The sequence below is a fragment of the Penicillium cinerascens genome (assembly GCF_028974065.1).
Source record: "Penicillium cinerascens strain IBT 15544 chromosome Unknown contig_16_segment0_segment0, whole genome shotgun sequence".
NCBI classification, from domain to species: Eukaryota; Fungi; Ascomycota; class Eurotiomycetes; order Eurotiales; family Aspergillaceae; genus Penicillium; species Penicillium cinerascens.
The window spans coordinates 1,180,294-1,197,742 of NW_026695286.1; the positions used below are offsets into that span (position 1 = coordinate 1,180,294).

Consider the following 17,449-nt stretch of genomic DNA (forward strand, 5'->3'; position numbering starts at 1 on the left):
TCTCTGCCTCTATCGACGGCCATCGTCGACGTCCTTGTGTACGCACCTTACCTAAGCCACTATTTGTTTATGTCACGACGCGTCCCCGCCGCTAAACCTGAAACGGCATCGAGGATCAACAACGCGACGTGCGCGTTTCTTGTACATTGACTTTCATCTCCATTCTTCACATTCCTGTCATCGATCTCCCTTGAACCATCCCTCTCCCTCCTCCCTCTCCTTCTCCGCTCTGCCTCGCTCTTCCGACCTTTCACCATAGCCATATTCCGACCCTCTTTCGACTTTCCAACTCGCGTGGGCTGATTCTCGACGACTCTTGGAGGGGAAACTACCCCTTACGCTTCCGTGCTTGGTTGTATAGACTGTGATAAAGAATCTGACTTTGTCGCCAACTACGCCCTCTCTTGTCTGGAGTATTGAGGCCATCACCGAATGTCCGTGGGTCCGACCTGAAACATTCCCGCCCGTCCCTCGACAAGATAGCGCGTGTCCGTGTTTATCCCCCCGCGTGCTCCGGAGAAACCGAGCCAAGTGAAGGCCATAGGTGAACAACTCAGAATTCCTAGTGTCTCGCGATGCGTGGGTGAAGCTGCCTGCTTTGCCATTTGCTGCGCCTTTCCTGCTCAGCATTCCAGGCAGCGTGCCTGCCCTCTTATCCTTGCGTCACCCTGGTGATTTCTTTTGGGGACTTCTTGTTCGACGTGGAAAGGCTGCGGACTTTTCACAACTTGTCTGCTGAAGAGTATCGGCACTGAATATATTGATCTCTGAGCCCATCGCTGGTGGGCGGAGATCATCTCACGCGGATTGGATCACCTCTCATTCTGGGATTGTTGCGCGGCGGAGCCACATTCCCCAGTCATGGTTGCGACCTTTTCGCCGCACCGGGACTCGGGCGGCACCCTCCACCTGTCATCGCACTCGGGGCTTCATCACGTCGATGCCAGTTCCGCCATCCGCCAGCTTCGGCGCTCTCTGTCGCGCTCTCCTTCCAAGAGCTCAAGCTTCTTCCTTAACTCTCGCAACGCCTCACCCTCTAAGTCTACATACATCTCCTCGCCTCTATCTCCTTCGCGCCGATCGTCACAGAACAACTTTGTGTTGTTCCCTTCCTCAGGCCAGCAGTCACCTCTTGCAGTTCCGTATCCTCCTAGTGCAAAAATAACCCGGCCGGCCATGCGACGGCGAACATCTCCGCGCAGTCCGGCCAAACGTGCTCTAACTGTGTCGGCGGATGGCGGTAATGCCACTCCTAGTCAGCCTATTTCCATGTCTATGGGTAAAGGTGAGGAAAATGCGCTCACGTTAGATGACCTGATGGGTCAAAGTGAGAGCAACATTTGCGCCAGTCCATTTCTCTCAACCACCCCAGGCGCCCCTCCGTCTGACACTTTTGCTCCTCGCTCCACACTCTCCCGCATCGAAAAACGCCGGAGTGGTACCTTTGGAAATTACGCGACAGTCAGTCCGTTGAAGCGCAGTGACGGCATCATGAACCTGGATCAGGCATCGCGTGGAAGCCCCTCCGCGAAGAGGCGCAGTGTACATGCACCCAACATGTCGGACTTCAGCATCTTCGACACCGACCAGGAAACCACGCCTGCCAGTCCTTCTGCAAGTGAGATTCCGCCTTTCCCGACTCCAATTCAGCCGTTCAGCCCATTCGCGACCATTCCCAAGCGCTCATCATCGTTGCGACGATCCACCCTGCAGCAACGCCAGGGTGAACGCTCGCTATTTGGTCGACCCAAGGCTGCTGGAGAAGGCGAGACATCACCTAGCACCCCGCTGGCAGTTCGCTCTCGCATGTCGTTTGACAGTGGCCTCTTTGATGCAGGACAGGATAATCTGTTCTCACCTCGCCCTGTTCCTGCCAGTCCGCTCTTCTCCAATCCCAGTGGCACCAACCCCAGTGCTGCTGCTCAACCTCCTCGCCCTGCCGCTCATCCTCTTTCGCGCACGATCACCCAGTCCTCCTCCGGATCCAGTCTCGATGACTCGCCCACTCATGAACCCGCTCACAAGCCTGAGCGTCTGCCTCGTCCTCTCTTCAACTTCTCCAAATCTCTACCTGCTGGTGCGACTCGCCCAGCTCCTGTGCGCCGTATTACGCGCGAGGATTCGAGTGGCTCGGACACTTTCGCAACACCCGAGAATTTCAAGCTGGTCAAGCCGCTTCCGGCTGCGTTCATGTCGACTGGACTGATCTCAAAGAAGAATCGCAATGCGGAGGAGTCTCTTGGCTCGAGCTTCATCAAGAACATGCCTGACACTCCATGCAAGCGCTCTGTCAACCTGTTCACTGCGGGCCCTAACCCAGCTCCAGAACGCCTCTTCGACCAGTCGCGCATGGTTCGACAGTCTGAGGATGTACCTCCCTCACCATTCAACCCTTCTTTCTCGACAGCGCGTCCCAAGCCCAGTCGTGGCATGGGGATATTTGGCAATACCTTCAACCACCCTGAAGAGCCCTCGCGCCGTGGAAGCTTTGCGAGCGTGGATGGTGACGATATGCTGCAAGCTCAGTCTCCCTCTTCGCGCCATGACAGCCAGCCACTCAATGATTCCGACTTCCCTCCTACTCCTACTAAGCAGACTTTCCTCCCTTCTCGCACCTATCCTCCCACCACTTCTCAAATTGCGCCCCTCGAGCGCTTGTCAGAGGCCAGGGCCGGTACCATCTCGACTCCCTTGCACAACCGGTTCCTGCAAGCTTCACCTCGCACTCCTCGGGATCAGTTCTTCCCACCTGACCCTAGCGGCTTGTCAATCTCCGTGCCGAATGATCAACAGCCGTTCCAGCCAGACTTTGGCAATTCCGCTCTTCCTGCCACCCCAACTGGCCCGCGTGATTCGTTGCTCTCGAGCAAGCGACCCAGCCTCCAACTCAGTGGATACCACACAACCGATGTTGATTCCAGTCTGACATCGCGCTTTGAGAAGGCCGAGCTGATCGGCACTGGCGAGTTCTCTCAGGTCTATCGAGTTTCTCAGCCTCACGAATCATCTTTCCCCTCTGTCTTCTCTCTCCCATCGAGTGGTCCCAAGTCACCCAATCCTCTGCCCGACCAGGTATGGGCTGTGAAGAAGAGCAAACAGCCCTACCTGGGCCTCAAGGACCGTGAACGCCGCATCCGCGAGGTGGACATTCTGAAGACTCTCGTCCACTCCGACCACGTCATTTCCTTCGTGGACAGCTGGGAGGAATGTGGTCATCTATACATCCAAACCGAGTTCTGCGAGGAGGGCAGCTTGGATGTTTTCCTTGCCCAGGCTGGCCTCAAGGCCCGAGTCGATGATTTTCGCATCTGGAAAATCCTACTCGAGCTCTCCTTGGGTCTCAAGGAAATTCATGATCAAGGGTTCATTCACCTTGACCTGAAGCCCGCCAACATCCTCGTTACCTTCGAGGGTGTACTTAAGATTGCAGACTTTGGCATGGCCACGCGCTGGCCCGCTGAGGAGGGCATCGAGGGCGAGGGCGATCGTGAGTATATTGGACCGGAGATTCTCATGGGCCGCTTCGACAAGCCCGCCGATATTTTCTCACTCGGCCTGATTATGTTTGAAATCGCCGGCAATGTGGAATTGCCGGATAATGGAGTGTCTTGGCAGAAACTTCGAAACGGTGACATGAGCGATGTGCCCAGTCTGACCTGGAGCTCGGAAACCAGCATCTTCCGTGATGCGTCTGGCAACCCTGTTTCGGAGTCTTCCTCGTTTGAGGAGCTCTGTGTCTCTGACCTGGGTGATGACGACTTCGGCGACGAGTTCGAGACGAGCCGCAAGCTGAACGCCGGCAAACCAACTCAGTTAGAGCGCAGTGGCGAGCTCGTCAATCCTCCGGACTTCATGGTAGACGCTCATCACCTTCAGGCGCTGGACAGGATTGTCCGCTGGATGATTTCCCCCGAGCCTCTCGACCGGCCTACTGCCGACCAGATACTGGAAACTTACGGGGTCCAGTTTGTCAATCGACGCCGCCGTGCCGGTGCCACCATCTTTGAGGGTAACTGGGGGCCCGCCGACGAGATCTTGGCTGAAGATGCCGAGATGATCGATGTGTAATCTATTCTCCCCTTTCCGCTGTTTGTGCATATGGAAGGTGTTCTGTGCCTTATGTTTCCCCCTTTTTTTCCTTTGTCATTTTCCGGTGTTTATCATGACTAGGCGCGGCTTTTGTTTCTTCCTATCTTTGACGTCATGTTTTCGGATCACGACCTTGTTTCTTTGTTTCTGTTCCAGGCTTCTCGGGTCGAAGCCGAGATTTCTGTTTCTTGCGAACTGGGAATTCCCTCGTGAAGTGCTTTCTTGATCACCCTTTGGGAGTTGAAGCCACTTTACCAGATGCTCGGACTACCAGTTCATTCCTCGTCATGACCCGGTGGAGTTTACAGAGGGTGAATACCCTGGAGTTTCTGTGTGGCGTTTCTTCATTCGCTTGCGGCGTCCTTGCTTTCTGTTTCCTTTGTATCTGCCTAGTATTACTAGGTGTCACGAATGTACCATGATCCCACTGTGACCTCCGGAGGTCTTTGTCTATCGGAATTGCTCTCGTACTTCGTTCCAGCTTGTCAGATCTTGTCATAATTCTATGGATTCATAGTTTTTCAAACTGGCCGCTTGGCACTGGGAGCTCGATCGTTGGCATTGTGCCGGTTGGCCGCATATGCTTGGGGCATCTTGGTTTCCTTCTGTCTTGTCTGCTCTCCCCCTTTTTTTTTTTTTTTTTCGGGTGCAACTGTGACGATAAACGACTGCCGCCATGCCGTGTTCCATTAGCGAGATTTGCTTGAGTTGTGTGTCTATTGTCTGACTAGTTTGATTCCATGTCAGTGTACAGCCTGGAGTCCGAATGATATCCCCCGATTTTCTTTACTTTGCTCCCTTTATAGTTGTGATTTAATCAAGTGCTGGTGTAGTCTTGGCTTGGCAATCTCGACTCGTAAGCCTACGTACCAAGGCATCGCTACCTGGGTAGATCTGGCAGGTCAGGATAGAATTCCTCGAAGTCGGTGAAGTTCTGGCTTTAGCTACATAGGGCATGGATTGAGGATAAGTAGATACCCAAGTATAATATAAACTTTTTATAAGGACTTGGAGGAATACGACAAATATACACTTATATTCCTGGGCATATGATCGACAGTCAAATGTCATCCCTCTCCCTCAAGCTCTCTTTCCTTCTCTAGATTATAACGAGACTTGGTCCTTTACCGACTAAGTAATGTATACATATATACGTCTCTAGGTCTGGATCTGTAAGTGATAAGGCCTTATTATAGTAGACTTCTCTAGATATGGCCGTCAAAAATAAACCAAACAAACAGTGGCCACTGCTCATCTGATTCGACCCAACCTGTATCTACTGTCACAACATCACTACAGTATGTGATCAGCTCACGTGATCAAAAGGTAGATTGGTCCAAAAAAAGCTCCCGGCGGGGATCGAACCCGCGATCTTGAGATTACTAACCAATCGACAGGTTCCGTTGAATAGAAGTCACACGCCATACCACTTGGCCACGGGAGCAGTGGTAGTCTCCAAAGTTCGGAAACGCCATATTGAAATCAAGGCAATTGGGGAATATAAGGACGCGCCTTTTGTGACTATCACACGCCTATTTACGACGACCAGAGCCAGAATGGCAGGTCTGTAGTAGCATAGACGAGAACGTTGCACATGGGGAAGGAAGAAAGTGAGGGAGATTGGAAGATGTAACATGCATGTCGGTGCCTGAGGATGCAGACTTCCCGGAACCTTCCTCAGTGACCGTCGGGCCACCTGACTTGAATAACCCCAACCACTTCACGAGAAGTGAGAGAAATCTCCCGGTTTTGCTTATGCACACCATGCGCCGTGCTCTCTAATATTCATTACAATTGTATCCTGTGAACGGGTTCGGAATATTGTGTCTTCTATAATTCCGCGCCCAGCATGGACAACAAAACTTTCGTGTCCGATTCACTGATTCGCTTGACCGGTGCCTCAGATCCGATCGCAGTTGATTTTGTCCTCGCCGAAGCCACCTCCGCCAAGTCCTCATCCTCCCTGCAAGATAAGCTGGTCTCCTTCCTCGATGGCAGCCCCGATGAAATCGCCGCGTTCTGCGGACAGCTCTTCTCCCGCGTGGGGAAGAGCAGTCAGCCCAGTGCATCTACTGCGAAGAGCACTGGAAGCAAGGAGGCAAAGAAGAAATACCGGCTGGTAGACATGGGCGAAGATCTCCCTGATCCCGCATCCACATTGGGGCCTGTCAACGTCGAGGCAGACCGCGACAGAAGGAGGCGCCGGGACAAAGAAAGGAACGGTGATCGAGACGGTGATCGAGACCGAGGCAGGAGCAAGCGAGAGTCCGAGGCCCCCAGTCGCTGGGAGAAAGACGACAACCGAAAACGAGATCGCAGCCGGGACACGGAGAGTCGGGACCGCCCGCGGTCGAAGAAGTTGCGCAAGAAGGACTCACAAGGCTTTGACGATAGGTGGGGTGATGAGGAAACCCCCGAGGAAGAGCTGTATGCCGAAGGCGATCAGGATGAATTTGCGGAGTCGCCCTCGAAACGGACGAGACTTGAGGATGGATCCGCCTCCCCACGATCCGCGTCTCCCGTCGATGACCTCGACCCTCAAACCAAGCAAGAGATGGATCGCCAACGGGACCTTCGTGAGCGAGATGAATTTGCGAAACGACTGGCCAATAAGGATGACAGCAAGTCCAAAAAGATCGTGGAGGACCGAACGAGAGATGGAGAAGCTGCACGGCGTCGCGCTTTGGCTGACAATGCTGATGCGCGGGCCGCCGTGATGCCCGATCTACGCCTGCGGTCGCGACAGGAATATTTGAAGAAGCGAGAAACGGAGCGGCTGGCGTTATTGCGGCGCCAGGTCGCTGAAGAAGCTGCTGAGTTGCGCGACAATCCAAATCTCACACGCCGCGAGAAGGAGGAGTTTGCGCGAAACCGAGAGGTTCTTCGCATCGCAGAGGAACGACTTCGAATTGATGACCATCGCGATGGCTATATGATGCCAGATGATTATATCACGGAGAAGGGCAAGATCGATCGCAAGAAGAAAGAGGATGCCCTGTACAAGCGCTATGTCGATCGCGACGATGCCGGCCAGGAGCGATTCGTTACGGAGCACGAGGAATGGGAATTGGAACAAGCAGCCAAAGCCAAAGCCCAAATCAAAAAGGCTGAATTCGTCGACGAAGGAGACTATGAATATGTCTTCGACGATTCACAGCAGATCAATTTTGTGATGGATACCAAGCTTGAAGGCACGCAAAAGCCTATGACCCAGGAGCAGCTCCGGTTCAAGGAGCAGGTTGATGCAGCTGAAAAGAAAGCTGCCACAATGGAGGAGACTCGGAAGAGCCTTCCCATCTATCAATTCCGGGACCAGATCATCGAAGCCGTGCACAAACACCAGGTCTTGATTATTGTTGGAGAAACGGGTTCGGGTAAAACGACACAGATACCTCAGTACCTTCACGAGGCCGGCTACACGAAAGACGGCTTGAAGATTGGCTGTACTCAACCGCGTCGAGTGGCAGCCATGAGTGTTGCAGCCCGTGTGGCAGATGAGATGGGCGTGAGAATTGGTAATGAAGTTGGCTATGCTATTCGATTCGAAGACAACACGAGCGACAAGACAATTATCAAATACATGACTGACGGCATGCTTCTTCGAGAGTTGCTCACGGAGCCGGATCTGGGCCAGTACTCGGCGTTGATGATTGACGAGGCCCACGAGCGGACGGTACCTACGGACATTGCTTGCGGTCTTCTCAAGGATATTGCCAAGGCGCGGCCTGATTTGAAGCTGCTCATCTCCTCTGCGACCATGGATGCGCAGAAGTTCCAGAAGTACTTCGACGATGCACCTATTTTCAACATTCCCGGTCGCCGGTACCCAGTCGACGTGCACTATACATCGCAGCCGGAAGCCAATTATTTGGCCGCAGCTATCACCACGGTCTTCCAGATCCATGTCACGCAGGGCCCCGGAGATATTTTGGTTTTCCTGACAGGCCAGGAAGAAATTGAAGCTGCCGAGCAGAGTCTACAAGAAACGGCTCGAAAGCTGGGCAGTAAAATACCGGAAATGATTATTTGTCCCATCTATGCCAACTTGCCGTCGGAGCTACAGACCAAGATCTTTGAGCCCACACCGCCCAAGGCGCGCAAGGTGGTGCTGGCGACCAATATTGCCGAGACTAGTTTGACGATCGATGGTATTGTTTACGTGATTGATCCCGGATTTGTCAAGGAGAACGTGTTCAACCCTCGCACGGGCATGGAGAGCCTCGTGGTGACGCCGTGCTCTCGCGCCTCGGCCAACCAGCGTGCAGGTCGTGCCGGACGAGTTGGCCCGGGTAAATGCTTCCGACTTTACACCAAGTGGGCGTACTACAACGAGCTGGAAGAGAACACCACGCCGGAGATTCAACGCACCAACCTGAACGGCGTTATTCTGATGTTGAAGTCTCTGGGTATTGACCAACTACTTGACTTTGATTTCATGGATCCGCCCCCGGCGGAGACCATCATTCGAGCATTGGAGCAATTGTACGCCCTCGGAGCTCTCAACGACCGTGGAGAGCTCACCAAGGTCGGTCGACAGATGGCCGAGTTCCCTACGGACCCGATGTTGGCCAAGGCGATCCTCGCAGCAGGACAGTACGGATGTGTGGAGGAGGTGCTTTCGATCATCGCAATGCTGGGTGAGTCGAGTGCACTTTTCTTCCGACCCAAGGACAAGAAGATCCACGCCGATAGCGCACGCAACCGGTTCACTATCAAGGATGGCGGTGATCACCTGACGCTTCTGAACATTTGGAACCAATGGGTAGATTCGGACTTCAGCGTCGTGTGGGCCAAGGAGAATTTCCTGCAGCAGCGTAGCTTGACCCGAGCCCGCGACGTCCGCGATCAACTGGCCAAGCTGTGCGACCGAGTCGAAGTGACAATCAGCACCTGCGGCGCCACCAACATCATCCCGATTCAAAAAGCCATCACCGCCGGTTTCTTCCCCAACGCGGCGCGGCTGCAACGCGGCGGTGATAGCTACCGCACGATTAAGACCGGTCAGGGAGTGTACCTGCACCCGTCAAGCACGCTGTTCGAGGTCAACCCGCGGTGGGTGATCTACTACGAGCTGGTTCTGACCAGCAAGGAGTACATGCGCAGCAACATGCCGCTGCAGGCAGAATGGTTGGTGGAAGTGGCACCGCACTATTACAAGAAGAAAGACCTGGAGTCGCTGGGACTGGATCGCAAAGTGCCCAAGGGGACCGGGGCAGCGGGCGAGAAAAGTCGAACGTGAGCATAGGGAGTTGACCCTATGATGTATTATTACATATAAGCCCAAGGAAGCAAAGTACATGTTTTGTGATATAAGTTCTTGCCTTTCTTGACCACACCTTCGAGCAGATATCAAGAAACAGTGCGAACACAACAATGGCCTTGCATTTATCGACTCGTAGCTCGAAACAGGGCTCGCAAGGCCCTCAGATAAGAAAAGACAACCCTTAACCTTTTATTTCCTTGTTTTCCTCTAAAAGTAAGTACTTATAAAGAGCTATTGTACTATTAGCGGTATATTTGGCTTTAGAGCAATCACGTAGGTAGATCAGGTCCTGACGTGTTCTGCCACACTATAAGACCGGCCCTAGAAAAAGAATAGGTAAACATAAACGTCGGAATAATCAAACATAAAAAGGACCGAGATATCACAAGAGCCCCACTCGCACGAGTCCAATCAGACGGAGGGTATTTGAGATTTCCGAGGCACCATCGAGTTTACCTCGGCCCCGCCTTTTCTCCCCAGACTGCCGCTTTTAATGACCTCACCTTCTAAGAACACCTTCCATCTTCACACCACCACCCATCATGTCGAAATCCTTCACCCCCGCCGATGTCGCCTCCCACAACAGCGCCGACAATGGCCTGTACATCATCGTCGATAACAACGTGTACGACGTGACCAACTTTATCGACGAGCACCCGGGCGGTGCGAAGATCCTCAAGCGCGTTGCTGGCAAGGATGCGTCCAAGCAGTTCTGGAAGGTGAACATCCCTTATACCCAATGTCTCTCTTAAGAGAGACATGCATAGCTAGATAGCCATGAAATATCTGACTATGGGCCGATGGACCACCCGCTAACCCACTACAGTACCACAACGAGTCCGTGCTGAAGAAGTACGCGCCCAAGCTAAAGATCGGCGAAGTCAAGGAGGCCGCCAAGCTGTGATTTACAATTTGCGATAAACGACATACCGTCACAAGATAGAGACGCTCGAAATCAGTTTCACCACTTTGTTCTTCGATTCATTCTCGAACTCTATTCTGTATTACGTTATACCTTTTGTGTTTACCTTACCCTTGATCCATCATCTTGGCAGTGGTTGTATGAGCTATGTCTTAGCTAGAACCGGTTTTGCACCCCGCATTCTCACCCTTTCCTACTACATTCAGCGGATTCAACCATCTGTGATACAGTAATATTCGGAAATAGATTCTGCCATGGACAATCGCGTTGTTTCTCTGCCTGTAATCACCCGAATATGAATTTGGCTAAGTAGTAAGAAATGGTTCTTTAAGAATAGGTCCATACTTAGTCTAGGATGAATGCGTTACGTATGATGTTATATCAAATTGTCCTCTTTCCAGTTGATCGTCACGGTGGCACAGTTGTTCGATATTATGATATGGATGTTTGAAGAATCAGGATATTCTGGCAACGTTTGTCCAGCTAATCGTAAGACCATGAAAGCTTCGCAACCCAGCATCGTCCGGCATCTCTCTCCGCTGAGGATTGGGAGAGCTCGAACGAACTATTGGTAGCGAAGAACCATGTCTATACCCACTGCAAAGCTAGTTTTACATTCTACACTGTTATTTCTAGAGAAGTTTGTTCAGTATACATTAAATTTGTATAGCATCCGACTGCGGTTTTGCCTCCAACGCCTCGAGTCCATCGCTGCTTCGATTTGGTATCCTCTTTCGCACAATGGTATCAACATGAAATCAAAACGTAGAAAAAAGAAAACAAAATTGTGGAGAGAGACGTATGTAGGTCGGAGGATAAAAAGAAAATATTTTAAATAGGGCTGTACATGCAAAGGGCCACTGCGGCGATCAAAAGCTCGCCGATGAGGAATATAGGATTAAAAGCCGCGGAAAGGGTCGGATCGGAAGGACATTTCACTGCCGTAAATGGAGGGTGCATCGTAGTCACCCTGGCTCCAATTGCTGGAGCTCTTGCGGGTGTGTCGTGAGCGAGCAGGTGGCGCGCCACGAGGGCGGTTAATCTCTTGCGCATGGTGATCGATAAAGGCCTCCATGCGCATGGTGCCCATGTCAAAAACATTACTGGCATTGGTGTTGGCGGTGCGCGCACTGGCCTCCGAGGTTCGACTGATGCTACTGCGGCCGCTCCTGATGCCCGGGGGGAGAACGGGAGGCGGCACAGTTGAGTAGTATGGCTCTGAAGAACCGGCAGTCGTACCGCTGTGTGACGAGGGCATAGTGCCCTGGCTGGAGAAGCTGCGAATGGTGGGAATCGCTGGTGGCCGTGGAGCCGTGTTGCTGCGCTTGCGGTTGTGGTTGGAGAAACGCGGGACATGGGGTGCATCAGCGGCCATGTCGAGGCCACCTGGCGGTAGTTCAGGCATGGTTGTTCCAGGGAATGAGCGTTTACCCTTGGGCATGGGTCGGGGCCGGCCCTTGGCCACGCGGATGGAGTCACGGATTGGATTGCGTCGCAGGGCAGCCAGTGGCGTAGGAGATACGACCTCATCTTGCGGCGCCGGTGGCAGGGCGGCCAGTTCGTGCAGGCCCATAGAGGAGTGGCTGAGGAAGGATAACGCCGTGAGCCATACGTAGTGGCGCTCGACCGTCACTGCGGTGAATTTGAGCGCGCGCTGAGGTGTCAGCACCAGGATTGAACGGTTGAAGGGATTTGGGGAGCCGGAGCCCTTGGGCAGAGGGTTGTCGTCCTTGACGTCCAAAACGGATTGGATAGCGACTAGAATTCATAAGTTAGTTGGGACGAAATTACAACTAGTACGGAGCAACAGCTTACACTTCCTGCCACTCTTGCCCAACAATGCAGGACCACTCGTTGGCTGCTTGCTGCTCCACATGATAGAACCTTCATATGGCGCAAGCCAGACCCATCGCTTGTGTCGTACTCCACTGTTCGTGATATTGGCCGATACCTCGTCCGGGTTCTTCCCCTCCCAGCTATCCTTGGACTCACCCATGCTGAAGGACTTACGGCGGCGGACGTATTTGAACATCCACTCGCCGACCATTGTTTGCGCAATGGCATCCACGACACTAGTCGGCTGCACGCCCGCAGTCGAATCCCGACGCTCATGATTCCAGCTTATGGAGGGTTCTGCGCGGTGCGAGGCCCGTTTATGAGTATTTCGCAGCTCGAAAGGAGCCGTGATATCATCAAATGGCATGGGAGGCGGGCAGAACGGGCTATCAGGTACAAAGGAATCGGGCGACCGCGTTGGGGACGATCGAGTCTCTGGACGTTCTGGAAGGTCTGAGTTTGACATTGCAGCAGCGGATCGGACTCGGCGCAGGGTCGGTCGGCGGGCGATCGACCCACGGCCACGGTCTGAGAACTGTCTCCCAGCGGAGCGAGTCGGACTTGGAGGTCCATCGCTGCCGTCCAAGGGGATCTTGCGCGAGCTGAGACGGACCGGGACGGGGAATGGAGGAGCAATGCTAGATCCTGCGCTGCCACTTTCGAGGCTAGGTTCGCTGGGGCTGCGGGAACGCATCTTTTGATGCGTCACTGCCCCGTTAGAGATCATAGCCATCTTGCGCATGCCAGACTGGCGGCTGCTGGAGGCAGTCGCACCAGACCGTTGGGTAGCGCGAGAGTAGCTGTGACCAAGGTCGGATGGTCGAGACTCAGGATCAGAGAGATGCTCGTCAATCTCGGGGAGACCTATGGAATCCAGACTGGGTCTTGATTTGGCATTGACCAATTTGCCACGACGGATCTTGTATGCAGCGAATGGCCTGTTCAGCAGCTCGTCGTCCGTGAAAATGTCGCGCTCTTCCCCATGGGGGCCTTCATCATCGCTCAGCTGTTCAAAGCCGGCAAACAGACTGCTGGACCGGAAAGGTCTCCGAAGTCCAGAAGCTACCTCGTCAGACAGTGGGCCGTTGTCATTGTTGCCTGGGTAGGCTTGAATGGGCTCCGATGGTGGTGCAGGTGGAGGTCTCATTGGCCGCTCTAACAGCCTAGGAAGCTGCTGCTCTCGCTTGGCAGACCGTGGCGGGGGCACGGGTGGCCGGTACGGCTGATACCCTGTATCCCGAGCTTCAGCTGGAGTGGGCAAGTCCGGTATAGCCGAAGGAAGAAGGCTGGCGGGCAGTTTCCGCCTATCAACACGAATCTCCTCGGTCTGTATGGCGATGGATCGGCCTTCGATGACCGACCTGAAATTGGCCTGCACAGATACATTCTTGGTTTGAGGTGGCAGAACAACGCTATTTCGGGGTGAAGGCGGTTCCGAACCGGGAGGATGGATGGTGATCATTGGAACGTTCATTTGATCTGGGATATCATTGGGTGATAGGGAGGCCTTTTCTTCCTTGACGGGTTCCGCTTCAGGAATTGGATCGGTTTGAGTAGAGATTGATGCCATCTTCACTAGCTCCGGAAGCTTTTCTGCAGAGTGAGCTGGTGATTCAGGTTCAGGTATCTTGGGTGTCCACGGGGGACTGGGAAGATAGCCCACTGTCTGACTAGACGTGGACACCATCTCGACAGCACTGGTGAGCGTCGCGGAATCCTTCATCTTGGGCATCTCATCCTCGAGATCTTCACGCTCTGGCTCCGCAATCGTCTCTACAGGCACAGCAGAAAGATCTTCCTCTTCCACAGCCGACGTCTCGGGTGACGGCGGTAGAGAATACTGGATGCCCGTGTGGCGATACTCAACAGATACCTCCGGTACTTTCGCAGGACTCTTCATGTCTAGAGAACGGTACTCTGCCGCTGTAGCGGACCCGACGCTTTGAAGAGAAAGACCCAGGATTTTCCTGGCCTTTGATGAAACCGCATGAGACGACTGTGAGTGAACGGACATCGGGCGTTCCTCAGGCAGCGCATCCTCATCAGATGCAGCAAACTCATCCTCTTCATCAAAGTCCAATTCCTGGGCCAAATTCAAACCTGAATTGTTCTTGGCACCGGGAGCAAGACTCATCACCGAGTATCGCACGTTGTGATAATCGGCTCCGGCGTGGTCGTCACCCTCACCCTCATCAGACGTCATACTGATCATACTCGTGCGCCGACAGCCCTGGCTGCTGGAGGCCACACTTGCTGTGTCGCTGCATTTGCTCTTCTCCTTGGCAGCATCGTCATTTCTGCTAATTTGTGAATGAAGGTTTCCAGCTTCTTGGGCCGCTGCGACCTCGTTCAGCACCACCTTCAGACGGCCCTCCACCACGTGGACCTTGCGCTCCATATTCCTCCGCTCATTCTCCCACTTTTCTCGATCGCGGTCCCACAACATCTGAGTGCGCTCGACATCTTCTTCCCGACTGCGAACTCTTTTTTGTGCTTGCTCTAATTTCTTGCGGGCGTCGTTGACGTTCTCAACGGCATCGTCTCGCTCGCGGGCCAATTCCGTCATCGCAGATGAGGTCCCGCCTTCCAGGAGCTGGATTTGATGCTTCAAGGACCGCGCATCGCGCGTGGCCTGGGTCAAATTCTCGCCCAGCGTTTCATTTTCCGTCCGTGATTCGTCCAAGCTCACTTCTAAGAAATCAATAGCCTTGGTTTTGTTTTCGACCTCTCGCCGGAGGGAAAGAATCTCGGAGACGAGCGATGCATGGAGGGTAGGTGTAATTCGGCGGGCGTCGAACGGCGACAGCGTATCTTCCCCGAGCAGCTCTTCTTCGTCATCGCTGAGCCCATCGGGGGAGAACGCCGGCGTAGGTAGGCCTGGTGGGGAGGAGGACGGTGGGGGGGATGAATCTCGATGACGCCGGGCTGGCCGAGATCTTGATCTCGCCTTGGAGAGATTTTGGGGTTTGCTGGATGGTGCCGGCGAGGACTGGGCCATGTCGGTAGCCGGGGACTTCAAGTCCGTCGCCATATCTGTTGGGTGTGCTGAAACGTTCAAACCATCACCTGGATATCTTCGTTTCCCGGTGCTAACCAGAGCACAACAGGCCGGATCCCATCAATTGATGTCTACCGTAGTTCAATCATCCGGCCAGAGGTGTGTGGTATAAGGTCTCCTCACGGGCAGGAATCAGAACACGCCCGAGGGAATCCCGTGCGTCCTGGAAGCAACCTAATATTCAGCGGTGGCTGTGGAACGAGTCAATCAGCCACTGTAGCGCGTTTGCGACTGCGACTGCGGGATGCGAGGTGCACGCCCGAGCGCGAGGAGGGCCAATGCAATCGTTTTTAGTATGCACGGAGGCCCCGAAATCTACTTACCGGAGACGAGCCAGATCTTAGGTTTGGGAAGTTGGAGGCGGAGGAGACAAGTCGGATATCAGCGCGCCCCTGGGACCTCTGCGGGCTTCGAGAAAAGGCCGATCGCGATCGCTCCAGACCCAAAGAGTTATGGGTCAAAAAAGTACAAATTTCCTGCGATCTGCGGGTTTACGAAGAGGGCAACGATCCGAGACGCGCAGCCCGCTATTCGGTAGATAGATTAATGTAGAACACTTTTTAAGATCAGCCTTGCCAAAGTCGGAACCGCGCCGGATACGATGGGCTTTGCCCTCGAGAAATACAAGAAGCCCAGGGGGTTCGTCAGGGGGGGGGGGGGGAGTCATGGGGAAGCTAGAGACCAACCCGATTAGCCAGGATGCACTTGGATCCACTGGGAACTGCCAACCAAGACACCTACGTTGGATCCCGGCCGACTTCATCATGAGTTTGGTCTGTTCGCCGATTCAAAGATATGATAAGCTGGCATGCTCTACCTATACAAGGCAGCCTTAGTACCTGTATAGTGAACAAGCTCACTGCAAATTCAAAGCTTCCAGCGGACATGGAAGAAGGCGAAAAGGGTACTACTACATTCTCGATGCCAAGAAAAAGAGATGACAATAAGCTTGATAGAAATGAAGAGGCGTCTGGAGATACCTCGGACTCACAGACGGGATGCACTGGAAGAGGAAAAGGAGTCGAGATGGTTTCCCGGTGCTCTGCGATCGTCCGAGTCCACTTCCTATCCTGGGTGGCATGGGGAAGGTGTTCGTCTGCGATGAGGCCCTAATCGGGGTTCCACCGCGCTGAATATGGGTCCAAACAACGCGTCCAGATTGCGCCTTCGGGTTTTCCTGGACATCGTGCCAATGGGGTGCCCGTTGTGACCCCTTTTTCTTTGTTCGTGGTGATTGCGATGCCCCTGGTAGGCAGGAAAGTGGTCATTATCCATTGTGATGGGAATAAAAAAAGCCAGGGACATGACCAATGGACGGGAGGCTAGAGCCCTGTCAAGACACTAAGAGAGCTTGCGAATCGAATTAATTGGGCAACGCTGCTGCTAGCGCGTTTGAGAACGAGCGTTACCCTGTTCAGACGAGTCCGCCCTAGCGTAAGGGTCGCTCCTGATCATCCATGATAATTTCGTTAAATGAGAGCCAGTGGTCTGTGTTGACGCGTTTCATGTGTGCAGGCTACATCTGACCTGGGTGTTCTTTTGGGGTTCTCGTCCGATATCCTCTGGAGTGTCTGTTTCCCTTTGTTGGGAAATCCACGAGTCCAAGCGTTTGACGGTGCAATCAGGGGTAAGAGTAAGATTGGAGACTCCGTTCCGCGAGATCCATCTGTCTCCACTCAAGAGTTCGAAGGATCCAACCTGAAATGAGAACCGAACCTGTTCTGTTTTGTTTTGCTCTTTTTCGGTTCCTTCAAGTCTGGTACGCGACGGTCACGAGGCCTGGCCTGGACCGGACTGTACTTTCTCACGCAATCTAGAGACCCCGTATTTGCCGGTCGCACGGATGGCAGACGTTGAACGTGGCTAAAATAAAATTAAACTGTAGCCAATCGGCCCCCCCTTGACTGATTTATTGGCAATAATCTGTTGTCAACGCCCGTTCCAGGCTCTGCCGGGGTGACATGCGATCTAATCACTCTCAGCCCCGTTGGAAATTGGACCGTGAGAAAACGCTAGGGGGCATTTCCCGCGAAACCATTACGCGCACCTCGGCCCATGACCCACCTGACGTGAGGTGGGGTTTGTGCAAAGCAGACACGGGCTGTTGACAGGTCTATTCTGCGGTAGCGACTTGTCATTCGATCGTAGCTGGGTCAATCCGCGATTTTTATCTTTTTGACAGGGCACTAATGCGGTGCCCAGACTAAGAGGCGCGCGAAGGTGGAGATGGAGCTGAGCTGGGTAAATGCATATGGGAGATGGTGATTTGAAGTTGAAGTTG

General features: G+C 53.6%; 4 protein-coding genes across 4 annotated transcripts; 3 read left to right on the forward strand and 1 right to left on the reverse strand.

Annotated features, from left to right (window-relative positions):
* Positions 1-861: 861 nt before the first annotated feature.
* N7498_000427 (tyrosine protein kinase SWE1) lies at positions 862-4,068 on the forward strand (the record flags this gene model as incomplete). Its single annotated transcript, XM_058447490.1, has 1 exon — positions 862-4,068. One exon carries the CDS (start codon positions 862-864, stop codon positions 4,066-4,068), a length of 3,207 nt encoding a protein of 1,068 aa, XP_058312901.1.
* Positions 4,069-5,938: 1,870 nt separating this feature from the next.
* N7498_000428 (putative mRNA splicing factor RNA helicase (Cdc28)) lies at positions 5,939-9,328 on the forward strand (the record flags this gene model as incomplete). Its single annotated transcript, XM_058447491.1, has 1 exon — positions 5,939-9,328. The coding sequence occupies one exon, from the start codon at positions 5,939-5,941 to the stop codon at positions 9,326-9,328; it is 3,390 nt and encodes a 1,129-aa protein (XP_058312902.1).
* A 566-nt stretch (positions 9,329-9,894) lies between these two features.
* Positions 9,895-10,256, forward strand: N7498_000429 (cytochrome b5-like heme/steroid binding domain-containing protein; the record flags this gene model as incomplete). Its single annotated transcript, XM_058447492.1, has 2 exons — positions 9,895-10,071; positions 10,179-10,256. The coding sequence occupies 2 exons, from the start codon at positions 9,895-9,897 to the stop codon at positions 10,254-10,256; spliced, it is 255 nt and encodes an 84-aa protein (XP_058312903.1).
* Positions 10,257-11,172: 916 nt separating this feature from the next.
* N7498_000430 (putative nuclear migration protein) lies at positions 11,173-15,141 on the reverse strand (the record flags this gene model as incomplete). The annotated part of the gene is made up of 2 exons (XM_058447493.1): positions 11,173-12,032; positions 12,090-15,141. The coding sequence occupies 2 exons, from the start codon at positions 15,139-15,141 to the stop codon at positions 11,173-11,175; spliced, it is 3,912 nt and encodes a 1,303-aa protein (XP_058312904.1).
* Positions 15,142-17,449: the final 2,308 nt, after the last annotated feature.